This window comes from Cylas formicarius, unplaced genomic scaffold (genome assembly GCF_029955315.1).
Source record: "Cylas formicarius isolate icCylForm1 unplaced genomic scaffold, icCylForm1.1 PGA_scaffold_6__28_contigs__length_40554024, whole genome shotgun sequence".
NCBI lineage: Eukaryota > Metazoa > Arthropoda > Insecta > Coleoptera > Brentidae > Cylas > Cylas formicarius.
This window is the reverse complement of record NW_026844347.1, coordinates 5,445,950-5,464,057: the sequence shown is the minus strand read 5'-3', so window position 1 is coordinate 5,464,057 and position 18,108 is coordinate 5,445,950. Positions and strand designations below refer to the sequence as shown.

Genomic DNA, 18,108 nt, shown 5'->3' with positions numbered 1-18,108 from the left:
AATACAAATATCAGATGGCGTGGGAAGAGGTAGTAATCTAAGAGGCCGTCCGAAATACTTTTCAAATAAGCGGCAATATTTTATCGTTATTTATACTTTCGATCCCCAGAACTTCGACCCTTAAATAAGGGACAACAATCTAATTTTCAGAACGATTCCATTATCTTGTTTTTCGTGACTTAATATAAAATTATTAATTAATAAATTCAAATAGTGCCGGTGGTACCTACAATGGGCGTGTCGAATCTTTAATGCTATATGAATTTAATTATTAGTAACACCTAACACAAAGTTAATAGATCAATAGATTACTGATACCGTGTAAAATAAAAACTGTCATGGTTATAGATAGCGTATCATTTTATATGACACTGAACTGATAACTGATGAAAATTAATTACTTGTCAATTATGGACCATAGCAACCTAGATGAGTATTATTCGAGGCTAATATATATTTTTAGGAAATAGTAATTAATATTTTTGATCTTTAACCTGCAGACAAAATAATCATCGGTATATTGCTCCACAATTTCGTAATTCTCTTCCTGTGAGGCAATGAAATATTATTTAATTGAATGGATCAATTGTTAGTTTGATTTAGAAAAAAAGGGCGAACAGTATATTAGGCAACAAGTTTTATATAAACGAAATTGTATTATAATTTTTCTACAACCCTTAGGTTACAAGTAAATTTTTGTAAATTAGCATGGACTCATTCACTGAATGATGTAGGACGTAACTAGCAGAACTGGATAAATATAGCATCAGTGTTTTAAATCTACCGAAAATATCCAATACAGAAGTCGCGATACTTTGGTATTTTAGAGTAAGGAGTAGAAAATATTAGATTATGCAACAAGTTTTATAAGCAACAAACGCTTCTCTAAAATACTAAGCACCGAGCATGTGCTCAACGCGTTACTTTAAAACATTAGATTCCGGTATTTTGACTTTTTCTTCTCATGACGGTGGTAGGAAAAGCACACTATGCCGCCACACGTTTAGAAATTTCTTCAGGCGCGCGTTTGCTCGCTCCTGTCCAGCCAAACTCACGACTAAGTATGCTTGCAGTATGGTGCGACTATTTTTAAAAACTTGTTTGTTACCCGATATCCTATTATACGTTAGTAAAGTTACTGGTAATTTTGCAAAACTGCTTGGTTAACAAATTTTTTGTTTTTAACTTTTGGGCAAAAATCTTACAACCGTAAGCATATTCTCAGATCTTGTATATTATTTTCGTCAACTCTCCTAAGGTTCAGTCATTGCTTTTTGGCCGAAGTTATATTTATATTAAACTATTTAAAGAAACTCGTATAAAAAAATGAAGAAAGAAAGCTTGACCTTAAATCTTTTGGTTTCGATGTCGCTGCTGCCCAATCTGGTTTTTATATCGATCCCGTTTAAATTTTATATACATATGTATGTATAATCATCTCGGTCCAACTTAATAATTCAAGTGAATTCCGGTAGCCGAATTGAAATTAAATTATACTAACAAATTTGGCATGATTTTAAGTCGCAATTCAGGTTTTTTTTTACCGAGTTAATAGGTTCAATAAATAACAATAATTGCTCGAGAATTTCAACTCATTTGTAATTTTTAAAAATTATAATAGGAACAGAATCGATTACTTTTTTAAGTTTTTCCAAAACATATATATTATATAAATTATAAGTATAAAAACAAGGCATAATTTTCATTTATACTGTCAATAAAGAATTGGAACATGGACATTTGACTGCAAATGAATGATCGAAATGTAATAAAACTTTTTTTCCAAAGATTTTTGCACACTAAGTCGGTTTGGAACAAATATTTATTATACAAAGTATTTTAAAATCGTCCTATTTACAATTACTAATAATAACAAAAATTTAATGAACCCTGTTTAGGCAAAAAAAGTCTTTTAATCTTTTTTAATATTGGTTGGTTAAGAAAAATGTGAGATAAAATGTCGGTTATGGCTAAAGAAAATAATATTAAAATCTTTAGTTCTCGGTATTCCTCGAATTTCTCCGAAAGTATTCAGACTGTAAATGTGTCTCAACCGCATTTTGTTGGACAATGAAATCAGAAACTTTTCCCCAATTTAATCATCGATTCTCCTAAAATTTCTGTTAATATTCAATATTCGGGTAAAATTTGAGGTGCGTAATATAATAACCATTTGTGCTATTTATATTATTTAAAATTTCGTTGAGTTTGTTTGAGGCATGCTTCCAAGTAAATCCAGAAAAAAACTTGAAAAAACTATTTTACAAGTATTGTAAGGCTTTTCATGATATCTCAGGAAGTATTGTGTAAAATTCCAATTTTACGATCTTTTCTTTCGGATGGTTTCCGAAATCCCAATGAAAAGGTTAAAATTTGGAGAATTCGTACCTATAAAGGAAGTAGCACATTCACAAGTGTCACTATAAAATAAAAACAAAATTATATTGCTTTAATTTCATTAGATGGTTTTTACAATTGAATGGAACTTTGTTAAATGGTATCATACAGACATATTTTGCTGTTATTTTGAAAACTCGTTTACAATGGTTACGTAACAAAGCATGTGCACAATCTATCGCTTTAATAAAAATAAATTGCAATAATTTGTCAAAGTACGAATGCTCATAAAAACGGTAGTAAAAAATGATAATTACCTTGTGTCGTTTGTAGGAAGTAAAATGTTATTAGTGTACGCTAATACGGATTGTTATCGTTAAATATAAATAATTTTTTTGCGATAAAATTTTTATATATGCAGTAAATGCGGAGTAGGTGAGTTAGATGACCGAAGGAGTGTTATGTTCAGGGAAACTCATTTTATCTTTAATTATGAGCATGTTTCTCTATAATGTTAATGGACATCCTATAGATCCAGCCAGCACCAACCATTACCAAAACTAAACAAATACGCTTTTGTCATCTCATGTCCTTTCCTAATAAATTTTGTGCTCAAATGCGTTTGGCATATAAAAAATTAATATTATTAATTAATTATTGATATTTTCAAAACAAGTTTCTATAAAGGGTATTCATGCTAATTTTTTTATAGTAGAATTTTACGAGAAATAAAGGAACGATTTTTTATTACTTATTTATTTTCGTTGTCTACGATACAGGACGCCAAAGTGTTAAGATTTTTTCTGTTTCTTCAAGTTTACGCATAGAATGCCGATAATAATGAGTTGACGTCCTGCATAAATAACCCTGATAATAAACAGTGCTCTTGAAAGTTTTACAAGAAGTTATGAACAACTAAATCAGGAAATGTATGGGTCTGTACGACGAAACGAGAAGTATTGATGACTATTGATAAAGACCAAACTACAGCTCTGATTTTAACGGACTACCCAAAACATTTGATCTGATTGGCTAATCTAACGAAAACAATTGTAAACAGTTGCTTTCGGCAATAAGACAAAACGACTTTCTGAAATGACGATTTTGGTTAGTTCATAATAATATTTAATATAATAGTAATAACTTTTCTCGTAGAGAAACTTATTTTTTTTTTGCAAAATGACGAAATGGACTTTTTCTTGAGGGAAGAAAAATAGCTATAGGGGAATTTAACATTTAATTATTAAAGTGTCTATAACTATCTGCGTTAATTAGCAAGCTCACTAGTTTTTTTTTTATTTTACCAAAGGACTACTAAAGTAGAATAATTTGCGAGATGAAATGTTAAATATGCTCTACGAATTCTATTATTTCGAATCCAGTTAAGTGGAGGAAGTTATTCATTTATTCTGCGATCAGTCGGAAACGAATAAAAATATCGATATACCGAAAACGCTCCAATTAGCATCAGACAGTGTCTAGTGAAGCTGATATTTTGTATATTGTATTTTAGAGTAAGGAGTAAAACAAAATCGAATTTTAGAGAGACATGTTTTAAAATATATTTAGATTTTTTAGAAGAAGTCAGTAAAACACTGAAATCTTTTCAGGCTTGAAGACGTTTCAACTCTTTGTTGGACCGCCACCAGGAGATGAAAGTGTTCTTTAGCCAAGCAAATTGTAAAAAATCCCGATTTTTTACACATTATTTTAGAATTTTTACTAACTGTTGCAATGTGGCAGACAAAATTGTGTTCCTTCAAAACTTTGTGTAGAGTCACAATTCACAATGAAACATTCCAAGAAAGGATCGAAACGTCGGCACAGAAGCTGAAAATGTTTCGGTGTTTTGCTAATCTCTCGACAAAAAAAATCTTTTTTAAAAATTTTCTTCTCAAAATCACCTACCTACCTACCAGAGAAAAACTAAATAATGAAATCAATGACCATAGGATCTCGCGCCCGTCTCGCTAGTTTTTCCACAGTTCATGCTAATAACTGTCGCATAATTTGCGTCGTAAATTGAGCCTCGCCTTGTCAGTAAATAATAATTTACCTCGTTGTAACTCAGTTTAGAAAATCGTTTTAATAACGTTTCTTGAGTGACAATATTACATAACTGTCACCTGATGGATAATTTAATGTTCGGTGTTAAATGCTATTACGTACTCTAGTTGTTGCAGAGAGGAACGCTCCATGTCGGAAATAACGGTTTGGTGGATTTACAGATGCGAAGAAAATAGATCGTTGCACACACGTTATGAAGTGCACGACTCACGAATACTCGAATTTTGGTGGTACAGCTTTGAAAATATTTCCTTAATTCGGTAATGGAAGCCAAGTACGGTATTAGGGAAACGAAAGGTCCTATTAATTTGAAAAAAAGAATTAAGTCAATTGGCCAAGAGAAAGTGCTGCGAGTATTTGTGAATTTTTAAACTGTTTATATAAAAATTTCCAATGTTTACCCATAGTTAAAGTGAGCACCGTTTTAAAGTTCTGACAAATTCAAATCTTTTTTGTTTAATGCTGTTTGCTCTATCTCTGCAAGAAAAGTGGTGGGGGTGTTAGAACATTTTCTTAAATAAATACCCATAAATCCATTTTAATAAACTTGGAGTCTTTAAAACGGACTTTTCCTTGGCTATCATTCTTGCTATGTGTGACGTTTTCTGATATAATCGCAAAAAATATATTTTTCTGAAAAAAGAACAACAAACAAGTGCAAAAAAAAAGTTGTATTTTAGGCAAAAATTTTGACTTTATGGGTTGTATAAGGTCTGATTATTCCGAATAAATGAAACAAAACGCTAATTTTTTTAAGTAGGACGCCAAATGATATCGAAAATCAAATCTTCACTACTTTTTCTACCTTCGAAGGTAACCCCGTGACATTACCACGTTGACATGCTTTGCCATTTTCAGCTATTTAGCATTACCATTTACTTTTTTTACGATAATATCAGAAAATGCCGATTCGTAGCCTAGGGAAAGCCTTTTTCAACAACTGCAAGTTTATTAAAATGCGTTAAGCCTTTTTGGAAATACGGATTTTTTTTTTAATTGTTCTCAGCTTTAAAATAGTACTCACTTTAACCATGGTTAAATATTAGACTTTTTTTTCAAATAGTGTTTTAAATTTCAAAGTAACAATTACGCCCTCTGGTGATCATTTCATAATCTCGAGACTAATTTCCAGCATTTTGTCTTGGCTGATTTACTCAATAACTTCTCTTTTCACAATTAATTTCACATAATATTTAAATATACATAATATTTTGAGAAAAAAAAAAGAGGTTTATAACAATTTTACAGAAATATTGCTGAAAATTCCAATTTTTACACTGTTTTCGGTGCAGTAATATGATTTTTTCTACTCGGTTCTGTAAAGTGTGTCAAGAAGTGTCACTTTTTCCGGGATATAATCGGATGTTTTCAGAGATATTTCCCACGCCTTAAATTTTGAGGTTTGTCAATTCTGACGGTCATGTCAGTGAATGCATTCGCGTTGTTTTGCAAAAATGTACCCAAAAACTAACGGTCATAGAAAAACTAGAGTATGCAACACGTTTGGTAAACTTTTCAAGTCACTCAAGTTAATTAAACACTCGCTCCGCTCGTGCCAACTAAACTCACGACTCAAATTCCGTTTACCGCACTGGTTGCATTACTATTCTATACAACAAAGCTAAAAGTGCATTTCTTTTAGAGAAAGGTTGTACATTTCCGCTCTGTGCGCGACAATATTATACTTATTTAGTTGATTTTTAAGATAAAAAAGGTATTGTGGCGTTCAGAGGAAAAGCGGTGCAAATTATTTGGAGTTCCTATTTATATTATTTATTCGGAAAATAGGGTCGTTTAATAAGTCATATAAATTAAATATTAATAACAGCTGAATTCTATATGATGAGTTTGCGCTAAGTACGTGAGTTATACCATTTTGTCACTGAACTAAACTAAAATGCAAACATTGGACGCGAGTGTTAAATTGGCTTTTAAAAAAACAGTTTTTCGCAAATTCAATATGCTTACGGTTGCACTGCATAATATCTAAGATATTCAAAAAATAAACTTACTATACTATATGAATGCAAATATGATCCACCACTGCGAATTATTATATCCAAACATTGAGTTTTTGAATACACGCGTCTGTTTGTCGCTGACCCAGATCAGTTGTTCTCTATTATCGTGTATCAAATCAAGGTTAAGCATTGTGGATCTATAAATTCAAGGTTGTTCAAATTTTCAGCCATTTTCAAACCAGAAATTATTGGAATTTTTCGCTGTGTTGTTGATATCTTTGTTCACGACAGTTCGTTTCAGAAAAAGAAATTTTTAAGACATAATGCTATTTCTCTGAAAATGCATTACGTGTTAAAAGATATCTGGTCGAGAAGCAACTGCCGCTGGCATGCCGGTGGATGAAAAAGCGGGCGTTTCGAGTCGGAAAGAATCTCGCCGCTGTCATTCTTTACATTTCTTCGGTCAAATATTTACCATTGTTTGCGAGAAAATGTGAACGAAACATTCCGCAAACAATTTCAAAGTTGGCTAAGCTGAAAAATAATTTAAATCGCGCAAATGACGCAATCAGAATAATAAATATTTCACCCCAGGAACGTTAAACCGCTGGTCATTTAGCTCTTGTCCATATTTAAAAATTTAAAATTGTTAGCCAAATTCAAACTTCTGCAAACGCAAACAATTATCTACAATGACCACTTACCTAATGTAAATGCAGCGGTTAAGGATATCGCCAACACCAGGAAAATTGTGATATTCCAGGGTCGCATTTTCAATTCCATGGGTCTGAAAAAAAGGATGTGATTTTTTTATGTACATTTCTCCACTTCCGAAGTATTGCTTCTTTATTGAATAACTTCATCAGAATTATATTGTTACTTTTATTTGTATCTTCATTAAAGAAGTGTCTATTTTGATGCATGTTAGAAACTTACAACTAATATCGCCAAATTAATATAGTTTGTTTTTTAGTTACCTTTATTAACGAGTTATATGGGGTGTTTCAAAACAAATTCTTTGTTTAAGATAGAGGGTAGTTTGTTATAAACAAGTTGGGTGAAAAGTCAACAGTTAAAGAGATAAAACGCCACAAACATGGCGCAAAAATAATGTTTTTTTTTCATAAAAGCAAAAATATGTGGAACAATAAATTATTACGGAAGTATAATAAAAACGCTTTTTGCGTATATTTTTATTTGAATTTGAAATAAGCTAAATTTAAGACAAAAAATCTCTTATTTTGTATTTTATTTTGGATTTTTTTAATAATAATAAGTTGAAAATTAAAAAGTCTAGTTATTTGACAGTCCTCAATTAGTTTGAAAGCAAAAAAAGGAGGTAGGATACGAAACCCACTCAAGAGTAAAAAAGTTGTAATTTTATTGAAAGTAATTAACTAAAATTGTCTGTGGCGCACACTGCTTTAACAAAAATTCTAGGGACGGCACTGTATCCGATACTGAACAACAGTTTAAATATCTTAGTTACTAAGCATTTTCGGGACTATGTTTATGTAAACTCTTTTTTGTAATGATGAATCTTCAACTGATCGCTGTGTATATACCGTGACGCACAGCTTAAATTATGCAGCTGCTATAACACAAACTAACTGGTCTGAATGTCTCTTTATTTATTTGAAAAAAAAACTTATTGTAATTAAGAGCCTTCTAAAGAAGTGCGAATTATTTTGTGTCTTAATTAGTTAAGTTAAAGAATTAATTTAATAATACACAATATTAACGTCGCAGCTTAACTGATGCAAAACTGCGGACCCGAAATTACGTGTGTTTTGGAACATTGTGATACAACCGATAATTGTTACCCATATTTAATTTTTGGGCACTAGCAGCCAGATGCTGTCTTAATATATCCAAATACACATATTGATTCATATTTCATTCAATGAAATGCATATTACCTACTCCTGCAGATGACATATGGCCCCATAACTTCCGTAGCTTTTAAATCTTTCAATTTTAATTCTTCCTTAAGCTTTCTCCATACTGATATTTTTCCATTGGATCCAAATAAGTTTATTTTGGTCTCATCGCAAATATTACTGAATCCAAGTTCAAATGTTTATCCATATGCTCCCTAGCGAATTCCAATCTCACACGTCTATTTCTTCGGTCAATAAAAGGCTTATTTCTGGCAGTTCAACCATGTAAATTATTTTTTCGCAGGATTCGTCGAATTGTTTCGGGGTTACACTTTTTTTTCAATATTTCCAGCTCGACACACATCTTTGGAGCACTTTTTTTTTGGACAATTCGATACCTCTCTTACAATCCATCTTTCCTCACGTTCACTGAAGATCTTATTTGGAGCTAACCTTGACCTATTCTCGGCCCTATTTTCGTTACAGTAACGCTCAATAATATGCTTGACGGACATTTATTTACACTTTGGCTATGTCTCTTTGGCTGTTCAGTGTTCAGTAATAATTAAATTTCTCTCAGGAATTGTAATCCGACTACCCATTTTTAAAAAAAATTCGTTTTACTGAAAAAAAAAAAAGTGTTTTAAAATGTTTGACATTTGAACAATCAAGAATCAACTGCAGTAATATGTAAAAACCTTTGCAAATTTCAAACTGATAAGTTTTGACCCCAGTTATTATTCTTGCATCATTCAGGCTGTGACGTTAATATTGCATATAATTTAATTAATTCTTTATTGTTAACTAAGTAAGGCATATTTAAGACACAAAGTAATTCACACTTTTTTAGAAGGCTCTTTACTAACTTAATTTCTATAAGTTGTTTTTTGCCAAATAAATAAAGAGAGATTTAGATGAGTTAGTTCTTGCTATAGCGACGGCATCATTCAAGCTGTGCGTCACTGTATTTAATTTTTTCAGAGAAACTTCCACAAGGGATGCTGTAATACTTCTGGATTCCTCTTGCGTCGGTGCGAAATGTCAGTAAGTTCGATTTATCAACAACCTACACAGGAGGAGTCTAGAAGGTTTGTAAATTTAAACTCTTTAAATTTTTCTACACTAATTAAGTACATGTTACGTTAATGTAATTTATTGTGCCTCATTAGTATCGTGTAAATAGTAATAGTAATAATAACTGATTCACATACGCGAACATGAACGTAAAAACAATTCCATGTGATTTTACAGACTTCCTAGAGATTCCAAGCAAGTCAAAGGAATGCCGAAGAATGCTAATGAAATTCGAGTTTATTTTTATAATTTCTGGTGTTTTTTTTATAGAAACGTAGAACTTAGTAGAATAAGAATTACTACTGCTGCACTTTATTGAAAATAGTATAATTTGTTGGCAAGCTATTTCAATTGAAAGACTTATTAACATTATTTAATTTTGTTTATTTAGATTTTTCGAGGGTATATTTCTAACATTTTCATTTTTTTGTGTGGGTTGTTAAAACTAATTTCGCTGAACTCAGTTGCAATTCATGTTATTTTATAGATTACGGGTTTGGGTTTTTACCATGTTCCAACTACGATTTACCCAAAAACGATAACTCTACGCTGTTGAGGCCAAAATACATAAACTGCCGTTTTATGTATGGGTCGTTTACTGTAGCCTAAACATGCATGACGTAATGTCAAGAAAACCGTGCACGTAATTTATATCGAAAATGAAATGAAATTTGCGAACCAGAAAGTCTATTTTTAAGAAGTTGCTCGTGTTTCATCTACGTAAAAACAATATTTAAAAGGCGGCTATTTTTAGTTTCTGAAACAATATAGTAAGTGTTACATTCCCAGGAATCACACTCCGATTATTTGTTTACCGAGTCCGTCAGACGACGTGTAGCGCGAATACGCGTACTTTGGTGACACATTTGTCTGCTTTAACAACGATATTCACTAACTATACTTACAACGTTGGTAATTAACTACGGTGGGAAATTATAAGAATAATTAGTAAATATAAATGATGTTGCAAAAACTATTTTATGGAAAAAAGCCGGTTAATAGCTTTCCCTTACAAATTTAATTTAAAAAAAAAAAAAAAAACATAATAGGAATTCTCTGAAACTAATAAAAAATCCTAAGAACAAAAAAGAAGTATATAAAGTAGTATAACATAACAAGTAGTATACAAGTTTGATAAACGAAACTTTAGATTTGACACGAGCAGAGCAAGTATCTGAAGAAGTTTATCAACGTGTTGCATTTTATAGTTTTTCTAGTACCATTAGTTTTTGGATATGTTTTTTCAAAGCAGGACGAATATATTCATTCACGGAGTGAGGTGTGACGTAAACTTCAGAGTTGACAAACGTTAAAAGACCATGGGTATTTAAAATCTGCCGAAAACATCGTATTACTCCGAAACCTGTAATATTAAAGTCGATTGCGAACGATTGAGCACTGTATAATTGGATATTTTATAATAAGAGAGTAGATGAGCTTTCGTACTGGCATTGATTTTTCAATATTTTCAATCTACCGTAACATTTTATTTTGCACCTCTTTTCATTAACTACCGAATGTTACTTTGCTTAACGAGACAATATAAAGGGCAAATGAATAATTGGCAAATTAATATCGTAACCTTGCCATACTTGACATTGTTGTGTGACAGTAACGCAAAAGTTGTAAGTCAAATATATAGTTATAATAATTTCTACAAAAATAATTAGGCAAGGACGTGGGAAGACCTTGGTGTTTCTATGATAAGAATCCGCTAAAAGTTCGATTACTCTAGCAATTTTCTATAGAACATTTAAATTGTTCAACTACTGATTCAAGGAAAATAAGAAAGACTGTTTTAGTTAGTTTTGGTTAGTTTCAGTTAGTCAGTTAGATTCAGCTCCAACGAGAGTTGGAAAAATGGAGGCTATTTTATTTTCCTTTTTTTTTCAATTCAAAAATACCACAAACGTTTATCAAAAACCACACATTTGACTTCATGAAACGAAACAGGTCATATGTGATTTGTTGATGAAATACTCGAAATGAATATAAATCCATCGAGGTGCGTCCTCATTCAACATTTCAATACATACTAGATCGCGTAATATGCGCTTCCGTTTCCCAAAAAATACAAAACTATAGACATCCTCGGTTGATGTCCGCATAAATATAACACTAAATAAGCAATTAGTTCTTAAGTCACTCGTTTATTAAACATTCGCTGAGCTGGGCTCCGCTAGTGCTGAATAAACTCGTGGCTCAAATGCCGTTTACCCTAATTGTTGCATAATATACTATTTAACATTTTCGTTATACATATGCACCGTACGAAAGCATATCACATTGGCTTACCAGCATTAGTACTGCAATTCCAATAGTATCTCCGTAGAAATTAATGAAGGAGCAGCAAAGAACGAACCCCTAATCCAAACAGCTGATCAAAATGACAACATTCTAATTTTACGTTTTCTAAATGAGTTTTAGATTCTGGCTGCTCCCTAAGTTCTTAGCTACCCTCCAAGATCCAAAACTAACGGTGTGTAGTGCCTACCAAATAACATGCCTTGGTATTTACGATAAACATATTTTTTTTCCTAAATTTAAAGGTGTATTTCTGTAAGAAAGTCCTGGTTTTGTGTAAAATGCATCTTAGGAATGGTATGTCAAAGGAATACAAGCGTAGAGAATAGACTTCAGATAGTTGTAGGTAATTATTTAATTATGATAATTAATGTAGGGCAATGAACTAAGTCAAATTGTAGAGTTTTCATTTGTTAACTTATTTGCAAATGAATTTCTGTGCGTGGGAACAATTTCGAAGAGGTTGTTGCAATTTTAAAAAACGAATTAGCAATTTTGTGTTGTCAATCTCTTAAAAATTAATTTCGATTGAAAAATTAGGTAATTTTAGATCCACAGACAAAAGAATATCCGGAAATTTGTGTTTTTGGACAAAACAATCGAGAATACTATTATTTTCTTAAATTTTCAATACTTTCAATACTTTACTCTGTAATGTACTGTGCTCGTTCAATCTCTTGCAACTTTTATGGAATTATTAAGGCAATGCGCGTAATTTTAGGGTATAACATTTATACGCCAAAATTAGACCAATTGACAGACACTAGATTGTAATTTTGTGTAATTACCTAGTGCAAACTATTTATTCATTTATTCCTTCACTTATTCATTTATTTTATTCATTCATTATTTGCTTTAAAATCTTGACTTGGAATATTAGATATTTCTAATTTTGAGTATATTCAGGTTGCGTAAAAGAATCATTTTTGAAATTAAACCACTACACCCACGAAACGACAAAGTTGGCCCAACAATGGTCAATGTTCAATTTGTTTTGTGTAACATTGATTAATCGCGATGTAGGTGTATGAAAAAGGGAAAGAACATAGCCATATGAATTAAATAATCCGTAAGTTTTCAGTGTTATATTCTACCGAAAAACAGAAACGGTAAATAAGTTATCCACAGAAAATCCGTATTTTATTCAAACCCAATACCATTATTATTTTACCTGGAAAAGTGGTGGGACTAATATACTTGAATTTTTTACAAGATAATTTACCCAAACTAGTAGAAGCTGCCTTAAAATTAGACAACAATAAAGCTGTTGTAATGCACTCCGAACAAATTATGTTAGACAATAATTTTGAATATAACAATTTCAAATATTTTTAATAAGGTAATCTGGTTTTTTTTTGCTCTGAAGTTCGCCAATATCTGAATTACTACAAGCTTTTATAAGTTGATAGATTAATTGTTTAAATAGTTGAGTAGTGCAGATGATAAATCTGCAGATTTAGATTTCGATCAAAAAGCTCCTTAAACCATGTTATGCGAGAATAAATACGATTATTTTAGAAGATTGCGTGCCTAAGACCCAACAGCTGCATTGCAATAGTTTAATAACTTGTTATTTATACTCTAGAATAGGAGTGCTTAACACGCTTTTATAATAATATAATATTTTACAAAAAAATATATATACTCGTTTAAAAGAAATAATTTTCATAAAATAATATAGATGGTTTTGTTTTATCAGGCAAAGGAAATTATATTGAAGCACAAATATTAATTTTTGAAGCACTCTCTCTCTTTTCTGTAGCATAAAGGATTGAAATGATTCAAGACGTTACCCAGTGAAAACAAATGTTTGGGTTTCCTTGTACTTCGGTTGGTTCAAACTGAATAGAATATTTATATAAATAAACATGAAAAATTAAAAATGAACATGCTGTCAAAAAAAAAACGTACAAATACGTAATATCGAAAGACACAGAATTCAGAATTCAATTTCCAATCTAATCTCGAGGATGAAACTGATAAGCGAATTTGACAAACTACTCTAAACTATTTTCTTTAGATTGAAGAAAAATCTACTCAAAGCCACTACAAACAGTGGTTAGTATTTCTAGTTACAAAAAAAAAACCTTTCCCACGCCCTACTCTAAAATTCCCAATCACGCATGGATCTAGCGTGATTAAAGTGTCAATTCTGACCGACACGTCACAAGTCACTCAGCGAGTATATTCTCGTGATTAAAATGGCATTAATCAAACTTCTTCCACAATATACTATTTTTTTATAATCCTAATTACTTTACAGAGCAATAAATCCAGTTTTTCATGTTCTCTAATAAAAAAGATATAAAAAAAATTGGTTTCAAAAATTTTTGTTTTTACAACTTCGTTGCCAAGGAATATTGTTTAAATAAATTTTAAGAATTTCTATTGATGATTGTAAATTAACTAATGTAGCATTTTTCAACAGTACTTGGACAATAACAACTATGTTATTAAAGTTTGTAGAAATAGTCACTGTGTATATATACAATTTTCGTTGCACACTGTATATACGTATTAATAATCGGAGCGGTTGTGAAAATTTTCTCGGAAATTCGTTTCACGCTCAGGTGCAGCTCAATCGTAAATGATGCTAATTCAAAATAATTGCACATGCGGTATTAAAGGAAAAAAAACTCGATTTAATTAATTTTAATGTATAATTAATATGGTAGAAAATGGAAAATATGCAATTAAAGAATACATTCAATCACGATATATAACGCGAATTGTAAATCTGCATATAAAATATACAACATACCGGATGATCGCAAAGTACTAGTAAATCAAAACTGAAACACAAAGTAAGGAAACAATGGAAATCATATTTGGATGAACGATTTTGAACAAGGAAATACAATATTGTAAAATCTGGTTCAATAATACAAAAAAGTGTTCGTTTATGATTATTAAATTGGAAATGCACTCCAAAGTGGTTTTCATTTTCAATCACCACTCGAACTAAGAAGAAGAAATCAAAAAAATAAACATAATGGACAATGAAATTATCAAAGCGTCTTGCCATTTGACCTGTTTAATCTAAACAAACATTGCGTTGATTTAATTGAGGTTGTGGGCACATAATTCATAATGAATACGAAAACAATATCGGAAAGCACAAAGGCGAAATATATGTAATATGAAGCTATTGTCAAATTTTGGGAAATTGAGTTTTCGTTGTAGTGGTTTTGCGAGTATAGTATATTTTCAATTGCACAATTATTACTTTAAACTTTTAACTAATGCTCAACAAATTCCTTCAAGCTTATGCGTTTAAGCTCGGGGCCCCACATTTGTAACTATAAATTGTTGTCAATTTTTACTAAGGCCAGTCCCACACTATTAGAAATTTATATAAAATATCAATGGTGGTAAAAAAGATACTTTGATTCATATTACAAATACTATTTAAAGGTAAGCTGTTTTAAGGTAAGTTGAAAGACAACTGAGTTACAGGAGTACTTGCATAATATCCTTCGTTTCATGAAAGTCCAATTTCGTGAACACCACCCGTTTCTGTTTTTGTTAATTACCGAAATACCAGGTAATTGCAACTAGAATAGGACCACAATGTACAGGGTGGCCAGTTTAAGAGGGGCATATACCTTCTCTTGAAACCTACGGGGTTAGAAAAAAAATTAAACACAAAAATTAAAATGATTTTTTAATTTTCCTAATTGTCGAATTTTTATACACAGGGTGGTAAGACAAACTTACATGTTTTTAAATAGAGCACACTACATTTTATTGCATATATATATATATATATATATATATATATATATATATATATATATATATATATATATATATATATATATATATATATATATATATATATATATATATATATATATATATATATATATATATATATATATATATATATATATATATATATATATATATATATATATATATATATATTTTGATTCACGGATGGAAAAATGTGATGACACTATATTCCGGGATATCATCCGTTCGCTCGTTGAACTCCGACTGGAATCCTGCAAATCCTGCATCCGACTGGAATCCTGCAGACGTTTCGCCAAAATCTCACTTGGCATCTTCAATGCTCGCGCTCCCAGTGTTCGAAGTGTTTTCGGAGCGCGAGCATTGAAGATGCCAAGTGAGATTTTGGCGAAACGTCTGCAGGATTCCAGTCGTCGGAGTTCAACGAGCGAACGGATGATATCCCGGAATATAGTTTCATCATATATATATATATATATATATATATATATATATATATATATATATATATATATATATATATATATATATATATATATATATATATATATATATATATATATATATATATATATATATATATATATATATATATATATATATATATATATATATGATGACACTATATTCCGGGATATCATCCGTTCGCTCGTTGAACTCCGACTGGAATCCTGCATCCGACTGGAATCCTGCAAATCTTGCATCCGACTGGAATCCTGCAGACGTTTCGCCAAAATCTCACTTGGCATCTTCAATGCTCGCGCTCCGAAAACACTTCGAACACTGTATATATATATATATATATATATATATATATATATATATATATATATATATATATATATATATATATATATATATATATATAATTAACTTTTTAAACTTTTCTCCATCTATTATCTTTAGACAATAATCAAATTTAAAATATGTTCTTAAAATTCGCGATGTTGTCTCGTTTCGCAATATGATACTTTTCTCAATTTTCTTAAGTGAGACAACCTGTATATTATTGGATTTTCAAATATCCATTTTAATAGCAATTTCAATTATATACGGGTCTCTGACTTTTTTTGGCTTAATTGGCAATAATTTTTTAATAATAATACATAAATTCTTTTCCATGCATAATTTAACAATCTTGTAAATAAGGTCCTTAAATTGAAAGAAAAAACATTTAACATATTCCTAATAATATAGACCTTTAAAAAATATATAGAAACCTGCCTGCTGAAAGGCATAAACGCAAAATTGATGATATTATTAATTTTGACATTTTTGACATAATCATCGCAGTAGCATTGAAAACAATAGTAGTTCTTTGTTGTGGTAATATTACTGATTTTTTGACACGTATCAATCATGTATTATAATATTTTAAGCGTATTTTTTCGGACTTCCAATATTTTCTATTTATTTTATTAAGTTGCATTTTTGTTGTCTATTTTATATAATGTCTCGGACAATATAGAGCCAAATTTCCCTATAGGCGATTGCCTGTAAAAAATATTTGTCAAAATATACCAGCAGTTTCGAACAAATGGCAGTGTTTTAGTGAAAAAAAATAGGAGCCGAACGGTTTTGGATCAAAATATTCTTCTGCATTTTGAAAATACTCCACCTCCACCCGCCTTGTGTAAAAATTAACAGTTATTAGCCATTTAAATTCACATCAGTACAAAAACTACAACAAGCAGATTAAAATTTAAGATTCGAATTTTTCTTACTTCAAAATAGAATTTGAACTGATGAATCAATATTTACAACGCGTGAAGTGTTATTTAATAGAAAAGATACGCATTATTGAATTCAGAAAATAAAAAATGTGTCCTTGAAGTAAACAAGCAGGGGCGAAGATCCGTGATAGAAAGGTACGCAATCTGGAGATCTAGAATTTTAGGACAAATATTTTAGCAACAAAATTTAACACCCGTACTATATTTAAAGTCCTTAAGGAACCAAATTCGGCCACTTATACATCATAATATTCCCCAAAGTGCTGCAATCATTCGTTTTTCACACGAGAGTGTTAGTTTTAGTTAGTGTTAATTTTTTGTAATCATTTCACGTAGCTATTTAAACGTAGAAATAAGTAATTTGAGAAATTTGGAAACATTGTGCAAAGCTTAATATTCTTTTTTTTTAATAATACTTCTTAACAGCGCTCTAAAACTGTTGTGAACAAGTTAATAAGGAGCTAATTCCTAGGTTCATATCTTAATAATTCAAATCCTATACCCAGTTTTAACTTTTATTTGCCAATTAAGCCAAAACGGTAAGTCAGAGACCGGTACTATGTTATATAATTGAAATTGCCATTAAAAGAAAATATTTTAAATTTGATCATTGTCTAAAGAAAAGCACTAATTTCGTAAAAATAATATATGGAAAAAAGTTGAAAAAGTTAATAAGAAACCCAACTATGACGGTTTAAACACTATCTGAATTCTGAAGATGATCGCTAATAAGTTCGAAAGGGTGCATCACAGATCCATACTCATATATATCGTTGAATTTGTCTACGAAAGGACTATCCAAAAATGCTAAAAATGTGTTCTAATGGTGTTCTAGTTAAAGAAATGTAACTTTCTTTTACCACCTTGCATATAAAAAAGTGACAATTAGGAAAATTAAAAAAAATAAAGGCCACTTTAATAGAAACAACTTGAGTATTTAATTTTTTTTGCAACCCCATAGGTTTCGAGATAAGGTATAGGGCCCTCTTAACCAGGCCA

At 30.7% G+C, this 18,108-nt stretch overlaps 1 protein-coding gene across 1 annotated transcript in view; it reads right to left on the bottom strand.

The window, feature by feature from the left end:
- LOC132702875 (kielin/chordin-like protein) overlaps positions 1–18,108 on the bottom strand; it is a 118,071-nt gene that overhangs the window by 69,870 nt on the left and 30,093 nt on the right. The window contains exon 2 of the mRNA XM_060671719.1: positions 7,070–7,152. Within this exon, the coding sequence (XP_060527702.1) occupies positions 7,070–7,148 (79 nt within the window). The 5' untranslated portion in view covers positions 7,149–7,152. The remainder of the gene's footprint in view (positions 1–7,069; positions 7,153–18,108) is intronic.